Consider the following 18,259-nt stretch of genomic DNA (forward strand, 5'->3'; position numbering starts at 1 on the left):
GTAAGGGTTACTACCTCATTGCCTTCATGAKCTGGGGAGACTCAGGAGAAGTGTAATAAGGAAGAGAAGCCTTTCCAAGGATTCCTCCCTTGTCTCTGTCTCAATTTTTCCTGCACTCGACTAAAAATCATTCTGATCAATAATGTTTGTGAGCTGATGGTGGCTTTTGGACTAAAACTCTTAACTATGTATTGACAGTCTGATTGGTTTGAGAGTTAAATAAAACTGTTCCCCTACTAGAAATTATGAACATGTGTTTGATGTATACAATGGTTTATTTAAAGGGTAAGAAAGATTTCTGAAGAAATTGGTTAATATGGTTATATGGCTAGTATAGTGTGTATCTCTAATCCTGTCCATTTCATTGGGTAGAGTAGGGGAATTGCAGTATTATCTTATCAGGCTTACTAGAAGATACAAAGTTCAATAAAGGGAATTTGAAGTGGATTTTTGAAGGGAGGAAGAAAAAAAATCACTAAACCACCACATTTTTAACTTCTGAGATTCAGAATTTGTTAAGTGATGAAACGTAGCTATTTCCATTCTCCTGCAAGGGATTTCTGTTGAGGGTTGCATGCTTTTCATATACTGTGGTATTGTATGACATTGACATACTGTGGGCCTGTATTTCGAAGTGTATATCATCATAAATTTTGATTTATATTTCAAAGGGAAGGACCTTTTCAAGTGGATGTTTAGTCAAGAATCTTAGTCTTTAAAGGATGTTTTCATTTTAAAGAGTGCATGGCCCTGTAATGTTTTATCATTCCAGATCAGGAATTACTCTTAATGTCTTACAGCGCCAGTGATATGAGTGAAGTTTTCCTTTATTTTTTAATGTTTATTTTTTTTACTAACTTATGATAGCTTTCCTTAGTACAAATCAATCTTAAGARGAGAAACGTAACTACCCTAAACAACAGGCATGAGAGTTGATAAGGTCAAGTAAAGTACCTGAAACTCCTTTGAAAATAAATAACTTTCAAGTTATGCCATTTAAACAGAAGTAATATTGCCAAATCTATGTGACATGCTTCCAACTGCATTCTACTTTGAGACTACATAAGAAAAATCTTTAGGACTTACTGTATTTCCTTTCACACTGGTTATGAGGTTAATGAAAGCAATTCTTCTTCTAAGAGGTAAAATTTCATTTAAACAGGTCAGTCTCCAGTGTTTTGTGGACGTTCTGGAAAACAGCTGAAGAGACGGCATAGCAGCCAGCGAGGAATGTTACTGGATGATTGGTCACGAATTGTTAAAAATTTGAATGTCTCATCTTCTGTGAATCAGGCTTCACGTCTTATTGATGGTAGTGAACAGTGCTGGCAGTCTTCTGGCTCGCAAGGAAAGGTAACTTTAAGCCATACCTTTGGTTTACTCTGGCATGTCTTTTTTCTTAAGAGGGCAAGTGCTTACCTTACTTACCTATTCACTCACCTGAGGTACAAAACTATGTTTTTTCATAGTGAATGTGCTGATTTTTTTAAAAAAGTTGTTTTCATCTTTAAGTTACTAGTGAAATATAAGGAACTTRCATGGTTTCTGAAATAGAGTAATTATTCTGTGTTTGGCCCTATGAYTACATAATTATCTTTGAATTATGACTGATGACAATTGCTGTTAACATTCACATTGATTATATCTTAAGGTGGTTGCTAGAGGAAAAGCACCTGTGTTGTTGTTAGCTAAAACTGTTCCTGAGCACTGATTGCTGTGGCATACCCATTTGATTGGCCCACAGCGCTGCTCTGTGACCAGCCTGGGGTCTGTAGCTGGGCTTTTCTCTGGTGCATGTCAGTGCTTGGCAGAGCATTGCTCTGCAGAGAATATCCACCAGTACCCTCCTTTTGGGTTGTCTACAATCTGCAGCACTTTGAAGATTTACATTATGTTCCATCTCTTGACCTCCCGTGGCATTAGGCTTTTCAGTCTTGGCAGTGATATGGCCTTGAGTGAAGTCAGTTATTTACTGTAGCTGGTCCTCTTGTACTGTGGCTCAGATGGGCCAGAACTTGACAAGATCGTTGTTCTTTAGCTAGATCCCGTGGATTGCAGATGTTCTATAACATTCACAATGGCACATATTTATTCTTGTTAACAATGCAGTGRTCCTCACAATACTATCTGAAAGTGATATTCTGTATCTTTGCCACAGCATTGGATTCGCTTGGAGATTTTTCCAGATGTTCTTGTTCACAGACTAAAGATGATAGTGGATCCTGCAGACAGCAGTTACATGCCCTCTTTAGTTGTGGTTTCAGGTATGTGAATGTACTCTTGAAGTCTAAAAATCTTTTTGTACATCAAAAAGTAGGCATTCATCTGACTTCAGTTAACATAGTCATCTATTTAAAATGCACAATGTCTATTTTTTATACAAACTCTCTATTTTAAAATGTTTTCATATTTTGCTTTCCAGGGGGAAACTCCTTAAATAACCTTATAGAGCTAAAGACAATCAATATAAATCCTACAGACACCACAGTGCCTCTTCTCAGCGATTGTACAGAGGTGAGCAAAGTTTATGTGGAGAGAATTAATCTTACATGCAGCAGAAAAATATCTTTCTGCAAGAAGTGGACAAAAAACACCCTTACAGTTATTGCATTATTGTAATTTAGTTTTCCCTTCRTGAGAATATTTCTGGTGGTCTGCTAAAGTTAACTGTCCCAGTAAATTTTACCATAATTACAGTGCAACTCTAATGCAGTATAATAGCCTTAGTAGTAAACACATTATGGCTTTTTAATATGAATTAATATACCTATGAAGCAAGAGGATTTCTGTATAAACTTAAATCTGGGAATAGATTTGATGGATGATAAAGCTTATTTTGGACAGTAGATCTAACCTCCTCCATTAACATCAAGGAGGAACACATAATCAGTTTTAGAAGTTAGATCATTCTCAGATTTATGAGACCACAGTACAGACTATACAGAGCTGAAAAGTCAAGTATTATAAGATACAGATTAATTTTTTTTTAAGATGACAAAGCCAAGCAAAAATTGTAAGTCTTTCCTATGTTTCGTAAACTTACGTAGGACGCAGAAGATGGCAATGTAATTTTTTCTTCTTAGTACCACAGGTATATTGAGATTGCAATCAAACAGTGCAGGAGCTCTGGAATTGATTGCAAAATACACGGCCTCAGCATACTGGGACGTATACGTGCAGAGGATGAAGATTTGGCTGCAGTCCCTTTCCTTGCTTCTGATAATGAGGAAGAGGATGATGATAAAGCTAACACTGGGAGGTAGGTAATTACAGAGATGAGGAAAAGAGTGTAAAGAGCCTTAGTGTCTTTATATTCTGATCAGGAGATTACTTACAAGCAGTGCAACTTAACTAAGTGGTAGGAAAGAGGGTAATCAGTATCTTAGTTTGTCAGAAATTTAGTTAGGTCATTTGTTGCTGTTTAACTTTATGATTATCGCACAGATAAGGTGTACATTTTGTACAACACTTCTCCATCATATTTGGACTTGTAAAACTATCTGAAAACTTGATCTAGTCATATTTGATATGTGGCATACTTTGTTTTTTTAATTTGCCATTGCTACTACATAATTGTGGTGATGTGATTTGGGTACTGAAGCAGTGTTMTAAAATGTGCAATCAGTAGATAAAGTGGTGTAGCATGTAGCTTGCTGAACTGACTTTGTTTTTTCTCAATGAACTCAGTCTTGTTAGAAAGAAGGCATCTGGGCTGGAATCAGCAGCTACAATAAGAACCAAAGTTTTTGTTTGGGGACTAAATGACAAAGATCAATTAGGAGGACTGAAAGGTTCCAAGGTATGTTTGTTGTTGCAATAGAAGTAGCTAAAGATAATTATTAAGTCTCTCACTACTCAATATTAATTCAAATGTAATTAGAATTTAAAAGTATTATCAAAATGTACCAGGAGTAGATTTGATGGCTTTTTTGGTGTTAYGATGTTGTAGATATCTGCTGTTAAGCGGAAAATTAGAGCAGTTCTGCATTGTGATTGCTCCGGTTTGATTTTTAGCAGCAAGTGACTTAGTTATTTGTTTCAGATGATGGCAAACTAATTATTCAAAAAATCTGTAGCACTTCTTCACTTTTTAATCTCATGTGTTTGTTGGATGCATGGAATGTATCTAATAGAAAAAAAGTTACCATATATTCTCTGTAATTGGAGCTGGCTCAGTAATCAGAAAAAAAAGAAATTGAATTCTCATCTTATAATTAGTGTAACTTGATTAYAGTTTAATTTGAGGAGAGTTTCAGTGCTACTGTTTATGCATATTTCTGCATATTGCCATGATGCAACATGTCAAATGTTTAATCAATTTAAGATATCATTAACCTGAAAAGTATGTTAAGAGAGAATTTCTGTATTATATTGCAAATAAAATGTATAAAATTAGTCTGTAGAATGTCTCAAGAAACAAGAAGAAAGAGTTGTTATATTCTCCATCCTGTATTGTATCTCTGTGTAAAATCAGGAAGACTTAAGTGGCAAAGTGCAGGTTTTAGTTGGTTCCTGCTTCCAGACACCTTTTCTAGGTGGAAAAAAGGACTTCAGTGAAATAGAGCCATAATTTTGCTTTCAGTGTGTCTGAGCTAACTATAAATCTRTGCATTTCATCCCTTCTCCCAGACGATTAAATGGGAGAAGGGATGAGAAACAAATTTCAAATTCAAATACCTCTCTGAACTAATTCTGTAAAATAAATTAAACCTCTGTGGGGAAAAAATCATGATACTGCAAACCTGCACACTTTTGTCTTTAGTGTCTAACAAGTGCTATTATTATTAAATGCATAGATTTATTAATTGGGAAGTAATTTTAATAACAACTGCAGGCTTTTGAAATGTCCTTCAAACTTTTTCCCTCATGGACTGCAGTGACGACATCTAGAAACAGTGTATCTTTAGATGCATAAAAATAATTAAATATTCACCTTTTCTACATAAAGAGGTATGCCAGATTTGGTTACGTGTAGATTTTAAAACACTTAAGGGAATACTGGCTTCTATTTATATATGCATGCAGCTTGATCAAAGACTACTTTGTAATAATGGAGAAACTAGGTTGCTTGTTTTCTTTTTCCCTTGAGTTGATCTCTAAGCCAGATTGTTAAAGCATTTTGCTATAGAAAAACTGAGCTGTGCTCCTGTATTCCTGTATGCTGAATTTAAGCATGTTGGGTAACACTTTTGTTTTCCTGTTACGGCTTTCTTTTGCCACTTACTTTGGTTTCCTCAAGAAAATTATACAAAGATGAAAAATCCTTGTTTATATCCCTTTTCAACTTTTTCTCTGATTTTATAATTATCATGGTTTCACTATTAAATACTCGTTCTTGGTTTCTCTCTTTTGCTTGATGTATTTTAACTGATGTATGTAAAGAATAATTCTGAATAATTGGGCAGTTTCATTAAAAACTTTAGCTGTCAGATGAACTAGTTTATCACTTAAGGATTGTTCTTCTCTTTTGAGGTATTAAACTTTAAAATGTGATGTAATAATTTCTGTTTCCTGTCTCCGCTAGATAAAAGTTCCTTCCTTTTCCGAAACCCTTTCTGCCTTGAATGTTGTACAAGTAGCTGGGGGATCCAAAAGCCTTTTTGCAGGTAAGATAACTTGCCAGGTTCAAGGTTAAAATGCATATGATCGTTTAGAGAGGCAGAAACAGATTTTCAGCTGTGAAACACTAATGGTATTTCGAACTCTCTCTCTCCTTTTTTTTTTTTTTTTTTTTTTTTCCCTCATCTTAGTGACTGTAGAGGGTAAAGTTTATGCCTGTGGAGAAGCCACAAATGGAAGGCTGGGTTTAGGAATATCTAGTGGAACTGTGCCTATTCCTCGCCAGATTACAGCTCTCAGTAATTATGTTGTAAAGAAGGTGGCTGTTCACTCAGGTATTGACTCTTGCCATTCTTCCATATATAAGCATAACATATTAAACCTAAAAATGTAAGCTGTTCTGCAATTTCTTGGATGCTGTGATGCCCCAGTRTAGGGGATATAGAATAYAGAATATATATATTCCTTTAAGTAAGTGCAGGAGTTAATTTCTGTCTGTTATATTAGATGTCAAACTAGATGTAATGACAATGGAGTCATTACAATATATATGAATTTAGACCATGCTCAGGCTCTTACTTCTGGAAACTAAATTTGGTATACTCCTGAAAAACTTTTCAGCCTGATTCAAAGAAGTATTCTCATTTTAAAGTATTAGTAAATAGTGGGACTTTTCTGGGTTTAATTTCTTTGCAGCATTGAAAATTGAAAATTAAGTGATTATTGTTTTTTGGTTGTGCTAGGAAGCCTACTCCCATGAATACTGTGTGTGTTTTTAATTAAATCAGAGAGAAACAGAAACCTCTTAAGAGCATAAGTAAAGTATGTTTGGGATGAAAGACTTGTACAGTTTAATTAAAGAAGTTCAGCAGTGTTAGATTTCGGGTATTTTGCTGGACCTTTGCTGCCTGTTTGAAAACTTCAACTATTTGAAAATTTAAATATATGTTTATGCTTTCAGGTGGCCGGCATGCTATGGCATTAACTGTAGATGGAAAGATATTTTCCTGGGGTGAAGGAGATGATGGAAAACTTGGACACTTCAGTAGAATGTAAGGATATGGATTTTATTTGTATTTCAGTAAAGAGTGGAGAAAAAAAAATGTCAGAGCACAGCAAGCCACTGCTGTTAGCAATGACAGGATTTTAAATACAATAGGAATAAAAAAGTTAGGTCTTGATTATTCCAGTGTGTGTCAGTTTATATTACAGCAGTTATAGCTGTTTCAGGCACTTCAAAGAGGAGGCATTCAATGTAATTTTAACATAATATTTGGAAGCACATTTTTAGTGGATAAAGTCTTTAATAGAGTATTTTTCTGTGTCACTGATGAAATGACACAGGCTGCCTTTTGGACATTGAGTTTTTGAGTACTATTATGAACTAAAGCTTATTAAGGTGCTTTTAAAAAACCTTTATTAATTTTACATTTTTTACCTTCCTGAGTGCTACCAGTTCCTAATGCAAGTCTGTCGGAGTATTTTATAGCTCACTACTTCAGGCTTCTGTTCACAAACCTGTCAGCTAAAAGCAGATTTCTTAAATCTTTCTTAAGTAAAGCACAATTTACCCTCATAAGGCAATACTGAGGAAAATTTAAATTGCCTAAGGATTTTTCTTTGTATGATGTAGAATAAATCTAAACAAAAGAAAGAAAAATGCTGAACATAGCCCATCTTTGTTTGTCATTCTGATATGTTCTTAAGAGTTTCTCAGAATACATAGAAGAGTACCCAACTCAGACAGTTGATACTTCTAACAACAGATAAAAGTCATAGGAGTGTGTGTCAAATCTCTGAAAAGGGAGGTCCAAATTACACATCGTAGGTAAATAATGGGAGATCATAGGATGATAAGGTTGGAAGGGACCTCTGGAGATCATCTAGCCCAACCCTCAGCATAGCCCATACGGGGATTGAATCCACGACCTTGGCATTAGCAGCACCACACTCTGACCAGCTGAGCTAAACCTGTCCCCCAAAATTAGATCAATGTTGTTATTTAATTGTTCATCTGTCTCACATATTTTCTGTAACTTATTAAAAGGGAAAACTTGGAGCTCTTTCTTTGAGCATTTCATGAGAGCAATTTTTCCAAAGTTYGTGCATAATTTTATAAAAACATTAATAGTGGCTCTGATATACAATCAGTATTGGAAAACCTTTAGTTGAAAGTCTTCCCTAAATTTAGAGAATCCTCTAATGATATGAGTAGGAAATRTTTCCAGTACTCTTGTAGAAACCTAAGAATAAATTCTTGTTTTAATTTCTCTCTATCATGAAGAAGAGAGTTGAGATGAGGATGACATCTCTTAATTTTTCACTGTCTGTCTTTGTAGGGTGGAGAAACAGATACTTTTAACAAATCACTCAGTTTTGACCTATGACAGGGTATTAATTTTCACCTTGTATTACACACTTTTTAATTCAGTCATCATCTTGGTATTTTGGATTTGTGGTGTCCTAATTGTGTACAGTAGAAAATACCTATTTAAACATACACTTTGAAGTACATTAAAAATAATGTAAACTTCGATTTACTGTTGCTACAGAGAATATCTTGGAATTTATGTAAATGTTGCATCATATTTTATCTTCAGTCTATTACTAATTTTACACAATATTTTGGGTTATGAGCTTGAAGAATGTTGTGTAACTTTCATAATGAAGGTAGTGCATTCTTTATTTCCTTTCTTTAGGAACTGTGATAAACCCAGACTGATAGAAGCGTTGAAAACCAAACGTATCCGTGATATTGCTTGTGGTAGTTCCCACAGTGCTGCCATTACCTCTAGTGGTGAACTGTACACATGGGGTCTTGGAGAATATGGAAGGCTAGGGCATGGAGATAATACTACGCAGTTGAAGCCTAAGATGGTAAAGTAAATGTTTCTCGTCTTCAATGAAATGTGKTTTTTTTGTATTTTTAATAAATGATAAGATAAAGCTAAAGCAAAGCCCAAAATGTGAAAGCAGTATGAAGACATTGTTTTGTAACAATCTAAATGAGGCTTTGCTACCCATACTTCTAATAACATGCAAGCTATTTATGTCTTCTRTGGCACAAAGCTTGAAGTTTCTACTTGTTGGAAGTTGAGTTAACAAGGTTTGATAACCCTTGATCAAATGGCATACTCAGGCTGCACACAAAGAGCAAAATGAGTTGTAAAAGCTTGAAAATGACTATAAAGTTTTAAAATACAATTAACTTCCTTCAGAATGTCTTCCTTACTTTTCTTTTCTTTTCTTTTCTTTTCTTTTGGCGAGGTAGGTTAAAGTGCTCCTTGGCCATAGAGTCATTCAGGTTGCTTGTGGAAGCAGAGATGCTCAGACTCTTGCTTTGACAGATGAAGGTAGGAATATCTTGTGTGAGAGCTTTCTAATATATGGGAATACTGTAGTCATTGTCTTTATCTGCTGTTTGGTCTTTGTTAGGTTTGGTGTTTTCTTGGGGAGATGGTGATTTTGGAAAACTGGGCCGAGGAGGAAGYGAAGGATGCAACATTCCTCAGAACATTGAAAGGCTAAATGGCCARGGCGTTTGTCAGATTGAGTGTGGTGCACAGTTCTCGTTGGCACTGACCAAGTCAGGAGTGGTATGGACATGGTATGTTACATTTGCTAGAAAATATTAACAAAGAAATTGCCGAGTATGTGTGTTGCATTTATTGCTATTCGATTGTCTGACTCCATCTGTGCCTTATCTGCATGCTGACTTTGTCTTTTAGATTGGAAACTCTTTGAGATGAGCTGTGATGTGTTCAGTTGCTGTAATGCTCTGTGTCTTAGAGCACAAAATTGTTCTGTGCTATGTTCTGTTAGGATGCCTGGGTTGAACAGAGTTAGCAGAGGAAGAGGGAAGATCATTCCCTCTTTTAGGAGCAGTGGAGCATGCATAGGAAAGCAATCCCACTTTGGAGTGGGATAGGAAAAAGAGAATGAGAGAATGATAGCAGGGAGCATGTAGCCTACAGCCAAAGTAGAGAAACAAAAGTAAAAGCAGGGTGCAGACAGCTAGTGTTCAGAGGTGGTGGAGGGAACTTCCTTAGAAACATAGCAGACCATACATGATTCACTGCTGCTCAGAAAGGCATTGAGTTGTAGTAATGATCCTAGAAGCAAGAACCTTTACGAAATAGTCATGGAGAGATATTTAGAAACCCAGTGTATTTTTCTTCTGTCTTGTCTGWTCAATTGATTGAATAGGATTTAGAGAAATCCATAAAACTTTTCTCATTGTAAGTTACTTCTGTTCTTGAATGGTGAAAAGCTTTTAGCAGAGGTGTCATTTCTCAGCATACTTCTSTCTCCTCTCCTCCCCACTTTGTAATTCCTGTTTGTAGTGACAAAAAGTAAGAGGTAGGCGAGTGTGGCTTTCTTTAAGACCATAGTGCAAAATTCCTGTTCCTTCCCTCTTTCCTCCAGTTTCTTAATGCTGTTAAATTTAGTCATAAAATCTATAGATACTTCATTATATCACAGGATTATAAGGAGAAGATTTTTGTCTCTTTCAGCGTTTCTGTACTTTAGGTTGGCTGAGTTGATTCTGAACTTTTATTCTCATCTTCTTGAATTTGTAGTGATTGAGGGGAAAATTGGAATTTCAGTGTAATAAATATCAGTTGCATAAAGATATAATAGCATATATGATTACATTCATCTTCAGCATAACACAACCTTTCTTGAGAAACTCATATTGCTACTGGTGAGCTGTGGAGCTGAAAAACTGAAGAATGGTTCCTGAAAAACACAGTGGAAGAAGTCTCTGTATTTTTCTTCTTCATTGACATTCTTAGAAACATTTTAAGGTGTTTTCATTAGATCTGCCTGTGATACATTTTTAGTGCACAGTTTGTTAAGTTATGTATAATGATTTTAGAAGCCTCGGTGGTGAAGGCTTGACAGCCTGTTTTGAGGCTTGCAGCAATGTGAAAAACCTCCATTCCGCAAACATTTTAGTACTCCTAACTTTTTCACATCAGTAGACTTGGTAAAGGGCCAAAGTTATTGCTAGGTGTATCCTAACAATGTTACTGCTAGGTTTATCCTCAGTAGTGTAAGTCTTGTCCAAGACTGCCTAAACAAATCACTTTAAGTTTTTCTAACTGCAGTGTGTCTGTAACAATGGAATTTCAGTGAAACTGTAACTGCTCTGCATGGAAAATGTAGACATAAATGTTACCTGTGCTATAGGTTATGAGTTATACTAAAGTTATGAGATCATACAATCTGAGTTATCCTCATTTTTGGGCCTTTATAATTCAGAATTGAAGATTTTGATGTGGATCTTGAGTGGCTGGGAGTTTGTCTAATTAAGATACTGATATATAAAAAATTTTGATTTGGAAAGCTGTATTGACAGGAATGTGTGGCACAGTATAGTCTTGAATTTTACACTTACTTTTGTGTCTGTTGTAGGGGAAAGGGAGATTACTTCAGGCTAGGCCATGGCACTGATGTACACGTGCGAAAGCCACAAGTTGTGGAAGGACTGAGGGGTAAAAAGATCGTGCATGTGGCTGTAGGTGCTCTCCATTGTCTTGCAGTTACGGACACTGGACAGGTATGTTGTGTATCATCATCCTTTTCCTCTTTCCTTGATCTATGGAGAAACAAACTATGTTGTTGAGGAAGAGCAATATAATAGCATCAGTACTAATTAAATGAAATGAAAATTCCTAATTATATTGATTTGCTTTTTAAAACCTTGCAAAAATATAGGTGTAATTTAGAATAGTTTAGCCAGTGTATAATTATTGAACTTAAAACGTTCTTGTTTTACTAACTTAGGTAATATTTTCCTAATTTATGGGTTAGCCGAATAATCAGTTTCCTGCTTTTCACTCTTAAAAGGCAGAAGCAGTCATAGTATTCAGACAGTTTTTTCTGCTGTGATCTGGGATTAGAATTATCGAAGTATCAGTTCAGATCACCAGTGTAACTGCTGAGCAACTAATCCTTTTAACTAAGTGTTCACTGTGAACATTATGGATTACACACTGATTTATGAATCACCTAGTAGAAATAATGCTCATTTGATTTCTTAAAGTATTCAGAGCTACCGCAGCATACAAAAACATCAAGGAGATAGTTTCTCTAAAGTGTCTTAAGTGAATAATACAAATCACTTAGATTCCTCCATAGGAGTTTTAAGGTAACAGTTATATAATGCAACCAGTGAAGCAAAGTAATATGTAGAAATGTTTATTGGCAGGTTTATGCTTGGGGTGACAATGACCACGGGCAACAAGGCAATGGAACTACTACAGTCAACAGAAAGCCCACTCTTGTACAGGGCTTGGAAGGCCAGAAAATCACTCGAGTTGCTTGTGGATCTTCCCACAGCATAGCATGGACAACAGTGGATGTAGCTACACCATCTGTTCATGAACCAGTACTTTTCCAGACAGCAAGGGACCCTTTAGGCGCTTCTTATCTTGGTTGGTATTTATTGCCTTCCCCCCCAACCCCAACACCTTTTTTCTTTTTCTTTTTTTTTTTCCCTTCTTTTTTCTTTTTCTTTTAATGCCACTGGACAGCTAGCTGTGTTGCCTGATTGATGACAGAAAAGGAAAAAAAAGCTGTCTAAATAAAAACTTCCTGAAAAGTGAAACTCTAAAGAGCTGGAGTAGCATTAGTTTGAACTTCCATTGTTCTTCAGGCAATTAAAATGCAATAAGCTTTATCAAATGGCCCAAAGTCTTTTTCTTTAGTGTGAGATAGGGCTTTACGGAGATGATGGTAGATGGGCTACTAATTTTTTTTAGATGTTATACCTCTTGCTAAAATTTTTGATGCTAGTATTATCTCTTATTTCKAAGGTAACTGATGAGGAATGAGGACAGCAAATCAGAAAACAGTGTGTTATTTTAGATATGAAATGTCCAAGCATTTTGCTAATAAAGCTTTTTGTGAAAAAGATATAATATTTTTAAAAGAATAAGATCATTTCATTAGTATTTTTAAGGGTAAATACTCTTGCTATCTGAAAATTTCTGTTAAAGTAAAACTTGTTGTAGATGCAGATCACCCAAATATTTATATATGAATTACCCTGATTTTTATGAGCAAGAAGTTAGGACACTTCTATTATGAAACTCCTTCTTGAAAAGCATCAGTATTGGCTTTAATATTATAATTGTGCGAATTGCAGTTTAGGAGTCTCCTCTATAGCTAGCTTTACATTAAAGTAAATCAATTCCAATTATTCATTATGCCTTTAAAAAAAAAAAAAAAAAAAAAAAAAAAAATTTTGCCTTAAAAAAAAAAAAAAAAAAAAAAAAAAAGCTTGCCTTCTCTTTCTCACTCCAGGTGTTCCTTCAGATGCAGATTCTTCTGCTGCCAGTAACAAAATTAGTGGCACAAACAGTTCCAAGCCAAATCGCCCTTCGCTTGCTAAGATTCTGTTGTCACTTGATGGGAGTGTTGCCAAACAGCAGGCATTATCTCATATACTGATGGCATTGCAGATCATGTATGCCAGGTAGGCATGCATACGTTCTTTTTTACAGAGCAAAAGATGATGTGGATTACCATCCTTTAGTACCTCTCGTGTCAGATAACAATGATTTTTACAAGTTTCAGCTCCTCAGGCCCTAGGTGGGCCCGTGCTTCATATAAATTTACTTTCAATGTTGATGTTAGCTTTTTTTTTTTTTTTTTTTTTTTTTTTTTTTTTTTTTTTTTTTTTTNAAGAATAAGAAGTAGCAATTGCTTATGTAGGAATGTTCGAGTAAATCATGTGAAAGGAGCATAAATCATGACAGATGATGTGGAGGACACAGTGGGTGACATGGAGAGAAGAAAAAAAGCTTTACAGTGCTGCACTTTCTCTTGGTAAAGAATGAAGAGAATTTGTGCTAAAATTTATGAAAAGGAACTCAGGTAAAATAGTGGTCTAAAAATCACAGTATCTGACTCGAAGACAGTGTCTGGCTCGAAGAATGGAGATAAACTGCATTGTGAATTCCAGAACTTGGAAACTTCTGCTTAATTTATTAATCTAGGTTAATACTTTTTTTTTTTTTGGAAATTAATGAGGGAGTAATAATTGTGCTTATGTTAATCTGACCTAAATGATTTCAGGGATGCAGTTGTTGGAGCATTGATGCCTGCAAGTATGATTGCACCAGTAGAATGTCCCTCCTCATCACCAGCACCCCCATCAGATGCTAGTTCTACAGGAAGTCCTGCAAATGGAGATGAATGCATACTCACTGCTGATGTAGAAGAGAGGCTCAGCCCAAACCCGTGGCAGGACAGGAGAGGGGAGGTAAAGTGTGAAATTAATTTTTCCAACATGATTTAACAATAAAGATGAAAAATATTGTCATTTATTTATTTTTATAATGCTAGACGTTAAACAGTCTTTTCATTCTCTACTTTTTGTAGTTGACACTCCATGTATGTAGAATTTGTCAGCTGTATCAAATTTGGAAAGACTAAAATATTACTCTGAAATTAAATTAGAATTTTCAGAATCTAGTGTGTTATTTAAATGTAATTATGACTTCTAATAATACTTATAGGTTAATTTGAAAATATTAGCAACTATTTGATCAAATAATCTTGACTTTTTAAGACTATTCTTGTAAATATACTTTATTAAGAGAGTCTTCAACAATTATTTAATGAAACATGATTTTAAATTTATATTGTATCATTGAATGAGGAGAAAAGAGATCCGGAACAGAATTCTGCTGTGTTGATTCTTAACTGCTAAATAGATGTAGAAAAAATGAAAGATTTGCTCCTGAAGAGATCTTTTTCTTTCCAAAATCATGAATTTAACGTATACTTTTGTGACTTGTCTTCTGCATTGCAGACTTTTCTGCAGGCATTGATACTCTTACTGTATGTCTTTTGTAGCAGCTTGCATAGGAGTTTCTGCCTGGTTTGCCATGATAGGGACATAGAATAGAAGCTAAATGTACAGGGAGTTAATCTGGCGTATGTATTTACTGCTCTTTTTAASTTGTTGCTTTTTTTTGAGCATAAACCCTGCAAATAAAGTGATCAGACTCTTAAATATTTTACAGTATCTTATTGTAGCTTTTGTGAGTTACTATTTGTTTTACCAGGTTGTTTCTTCAGAAGATGCTGTGACACCCTCTGCTATAACCCCCTCTGCTGCTGCTGCTTCTTCCCGTCCTTTTATTCCAGTCACAGATGATCCAGGAGCTGCTAGCATTATTGCGGAGACCATGACAAAAACCAAAGAAGTAATGTTGTTAACATTTTTCTCAGAACTAAATTTCTTAACATGTTTTTATCAAGCAGTGATATTGTTCTTGTGCTTTAAAAGTTATTATACAAACGACCACTATTAAATTCTATTTAAGATAGTGACTTTTTTCAAAGTTGTAAATTAGTTTCAGGAAAGCTTTTTCACTTAAAAATTGGCTCTAACGGTGAGCTAGTTTTGGGGCCATATTATCCCAGAATTACAAATTGTATTTTCCAACTACCTGTTGAACTTCAGACAAGTTAGCTTGCTTGGTGTCAGTGAAGTATTTTTCGTCCTTGTTATCTAAATATTTTTGTATTTTGTTTTGTAGGATGTAGAAAGCCAAAGTAAAGTATCTGGCCCAGAACCTCAGTACTTGGATGAGTTTACTAGTCTCTTAGTACCAGATGACACACGAGTCATGGTTGACCTGCTGAAGCTTGCTGTCTCCAACAGAGCAGGTGAAAAGGGAAGAGATGTTCTTTCAGCTGTGTTGTCTGGTATGGGCACAGCTTACCCACAGGTCAGGTTTTATTTATGTTGCTTTTTAACTGTGTCTTTTTCATTCTTAGCTTACTGGAATATTTTCTTGTCTTTGAAGTACGATTTGACAAGTGTAGAAACTTGTGAAACATAAGAGTAAGAATTGAATTTAAATGTAGGTGGATCATCATGATTCATATACTATGTGAATACAGATACTTGTTATAAATGTCAGTAGTAATCTGTTGTCAATTTGTTACACTGCAACAATTAGACATTAAAATAGAAACTTAATGAACTCTATTTATGTATTTGACATATGTTATAGTGACCTGAATGAAGTTGATTTATCCAAGCCCTATTTGCTTGATCGGTGTAGTATTAGTTTACAGAATTTCATGCTGGGTTTGTTTCACATTTAAGTTAATTTCTCAAGTTGGTACAGTCCATTATTGTTAGGTAAAAATGTTGTTTATATATAACATTAACTATTTAGTTTTATCTGTTAATTTTTAATATTTAAATTTGGTGCATCACAGATTCTAAATATTTACAAAGTATCAATGGATTTCTTGGTTTTTGTTTTTTCAATTGACAAACTCAATTAGTAAATGCCCTAGTATTGGATACCAGCAGCTATACTAAAGAATGGTACAGATCATCGATATTTTATATAATGTCTCCCTACAGTAAGGAACTCAAAAGTTGTTTAGTGTTTCTTGTACTTTCGCCCTTCAAGTATTTTTCTAACGAGTAAAAATGCACCTCTATTAAGATACTCGTACAATGTAGTTCCTTGATTGACTTTGCACTGTTTAGAGACTGTTTTTAAGCATCAGAGATGATTATGTAAAGCCTTTTTTTTTTTTTTTGGTGTTCTTTTACAAAGAATACAAACTGTAAACTTGGCTTTACTAAGCAAAAAGATGAGTTATGGCTATGCTAAGGGTTATGAATTTAGTGTCCCTAAAGACATTGGTTTTGAAGAAATAAGACTGTTTACAAATGCAGAAAATGAAATGACTTTTTAAATTCTGAATGAACAAATACTGTTCGTTCATTTATATTAATAATACTTATAAGTATGATTGATTTTTAGGTGTGTGTATATTTTTCCTGTCTTAGGTTGCTGACATGCTACTGGAGCTGTGTGTTACTGAACTAGAAGATGTAGCAACTGATTCGCAAAGTGGTCGCCTTTCTTCACAACCTGTTGTAGTAGAAAGCAGCCATCCATATACTGATGATACATCTACTAGTGGCACAGTTAAAATACCAGGTATGGAATTCTTGAAATTACGTTACTAAAATTGAGTTGCTTGAAAGCCTGCAAGCATAAAATCTTTCCTCAGCTTCCAAGACATCTGTTGAACTTCCAAAACCGTACTACGTCTCTTAACACTATAGTGATTTTTTTCTTAAAGCGTTTGTATGCTACATGGACACTTTGATCCTATAAAATGACACATTTTCCTGAGTTTAAGTTCTGTGTGCACTGTTTCTCTGCAGCTTTATACCACTGATGTTTTCTGTTCAGTTTCAAAGCTGAGAACAACTTAAACAGTCATTTTCCAAGCTTGTAATTGAACACCTATCTCCTAGCCTAAGGAAATGTGKTTTTTTTTCCCCTTTTATGATGTAATTTCATTTAATCCTTTCTTTGGTATGCTGTTTAATACTTCTCTCTCTTGCCTGTAACTTTTGACATTTACCTTAACTATAAGCAGACATTTTTTCTGTGCAGCTTCAACTTGCAACAATTTAGAATGTTCTTAATATAGTCTTGTTCCAAATACTAGTTCCAACTCTCATGTGGTTTCTCTGATGTAAACCTTTGGCTTACATCAGAGAAAAAAGTTACAGACATACAATATCATTAATAAGAATATGAGCATACTTCAGTTTAATGACAACATGGCTTCCAAATAATTGTGTTTGACTTCATGTAGTTTTCTAAAGTACTACATTTGTTGTTGGTATTGGTTGCTCTTTAGAGGTGTGTAAATTCTTTATTGCTGTTTAGGTGCTGAAGGACTGAGAGTAGAATTTGATCGCCAGTGTTCGACAGAGCGGCGTCATGACCCACTCACTATAATGGATGGTGTCAACAGAATTGTTTCAGTCCGATCAGGTTATGAGAATTAGTGTTTCTCTAAAGTGTCTTGTGTGACTTACTGTTAAATGCTGAAAGAAARCACCTAGTGTATATTGACTTACAGTGGGAGATAAGCCAATAAAAAGAGGAAAAGCTATGTAATTTGATGTTTTGTTTTAAACTATGGATATATTCAGTTTGTTTACAGACATGCAGGAGTAATCCTGAAGTCTGTGACTACAATAGAATCTCTCAGAAATGTATGTTTATATACTCTTTCTAAGAATAATATGAGTGCAAATATAGGTGTCTGGCATCCAAGCCACGATGTGTGAATTTCTGCATAATCACAGTATTTATTTACAAATAGAAACAATTGGGAAAAAATGCTTCTTTTGGTAGCTTTTTTCTTTTTCAAGTTCTTAATTACRGAAGTACGAGATTTCGTACAGTCAGGACAATTTTTACTGCCTGCACTGAGTTTTTTGTCAAAAAGCAGTCATGTCRAGAGCTTTTACTCTTGACCTCTTTCTCTCCAAACTTTTTCAGATGAACTTACGGATTTTTTTTTATTACTGAGCTATTTCTGATTGGATTCTTGCTTGGAAAAAGCCCTAGAGCTTAAATTCATCTGTATGTTGATACAAATTTTGTAATAAGAAAAGATCATTTGAAAATAGGACAGTGGATTTTAGTTAGATCTGTTAAATGTCTCTTTGTAGCATTAGAACTACTGAGGACACTTGTTAGCAATTGACATGTTTAAGAATTAAGTTTGCTTAACATAGCATCATAATATCATCATTTCTCTTGGATTGCAGATGCTTTATAGTAGCATTATATGCTTTGTATAACTTCTTTCTTAAATTCAATTATGTGAGGTTTATAATATATAG

The 18,259-nt window shown here is 34.9% G+C and overlaps 1 protein-coding gene across 2 annotated transcripts in view; it reads left to right on the forward strand.

The window, feature by feature from the left end:
- HERC2 (HECT and RLD domain containing E3 ubiquitin protein ligase 2) overlaps nt 1–18,259 on the forward strand; it is a 113,421-nt gene that overhangs the window by 71,029 nt on the left and 24,133 nt on the right. For both annotated transcript variants that reach the window (XM_085321494.1, XM_085321495.1), the window contains exons 52-70: nt 1,163–1,353; nt 2,159–2,264; nt 2,423–2,514; nt 3,084–3,259; nt 3,688–3,799; nt 5,525–5,606; nt 5,751–5,894; nt 6,521–6,611; nt 8,259–8,436; nt 8,831–8,912; nt 8,995–9,166; nt 10,978–11,122; nt 11,774–11,999; nt 12,871–13,042; nt 13,645–13,831; nt 14,640–14,780; nt 15,117–15,308; nt 16,394–16,547; nt 17,292–17,399. In XM_085321494.1, the coding sequence (XP_085177620.1) occupies nt 1,163–1,353; nt 2,159–2,264; nt 2,423–2,514; nt 3,084–3,259; nt 3,688–3,799; nt 5,525–5,606; nt 5,751–5,894; nt 6,521–6,611; nt 8,259–8,436; nt 8,831–8,912; nt 8,995–9,166; nt 10,978–11,122; nt 11,774–11,999; nt 12,871–13,042; nt 13,645–13,831; nt 14,640–14,780; nt 15,117–15,308; nt 16,394–16,547; nt 17,292–17,399 (2,751 nt within the window). The remainder of the gene's footprint in view (nt 1–1,162; nt 1,354–2,158; nt 2,265–2,422; nt 2,515–3,083; nt 3,260–3,687; nt 3,800–5,524; nt 5,607–5,750; nt 5,895–6,520; nt 6,612–8,258; nt 8,437–8,830; nt 8,913–8,994; nt 9,167–10,977; nt 11,123–11,773; nt 12,000–12,870; nt 13,043–13,644; nt 13,832–14,639; nt 14,781–15,116; nt 15,309–16,393; nt 16,548–17,291; nt 17,400–18,259) is intronic.

Source organism: Rhea americana, unplaced genomic scaffold, assembly GCF_003343005.1.
Source record: "Rhea americana isolate MKP2758 unplaced genomic scaffold, rheAme1 scaffold_7, whole genome shotgun sequence".
Classification (NCBI taxonomy): Eukaryota; Metazoa; Chordata; class Aves; order Rheiformes; family Rheidae; genus Rhea; species Rhea americana.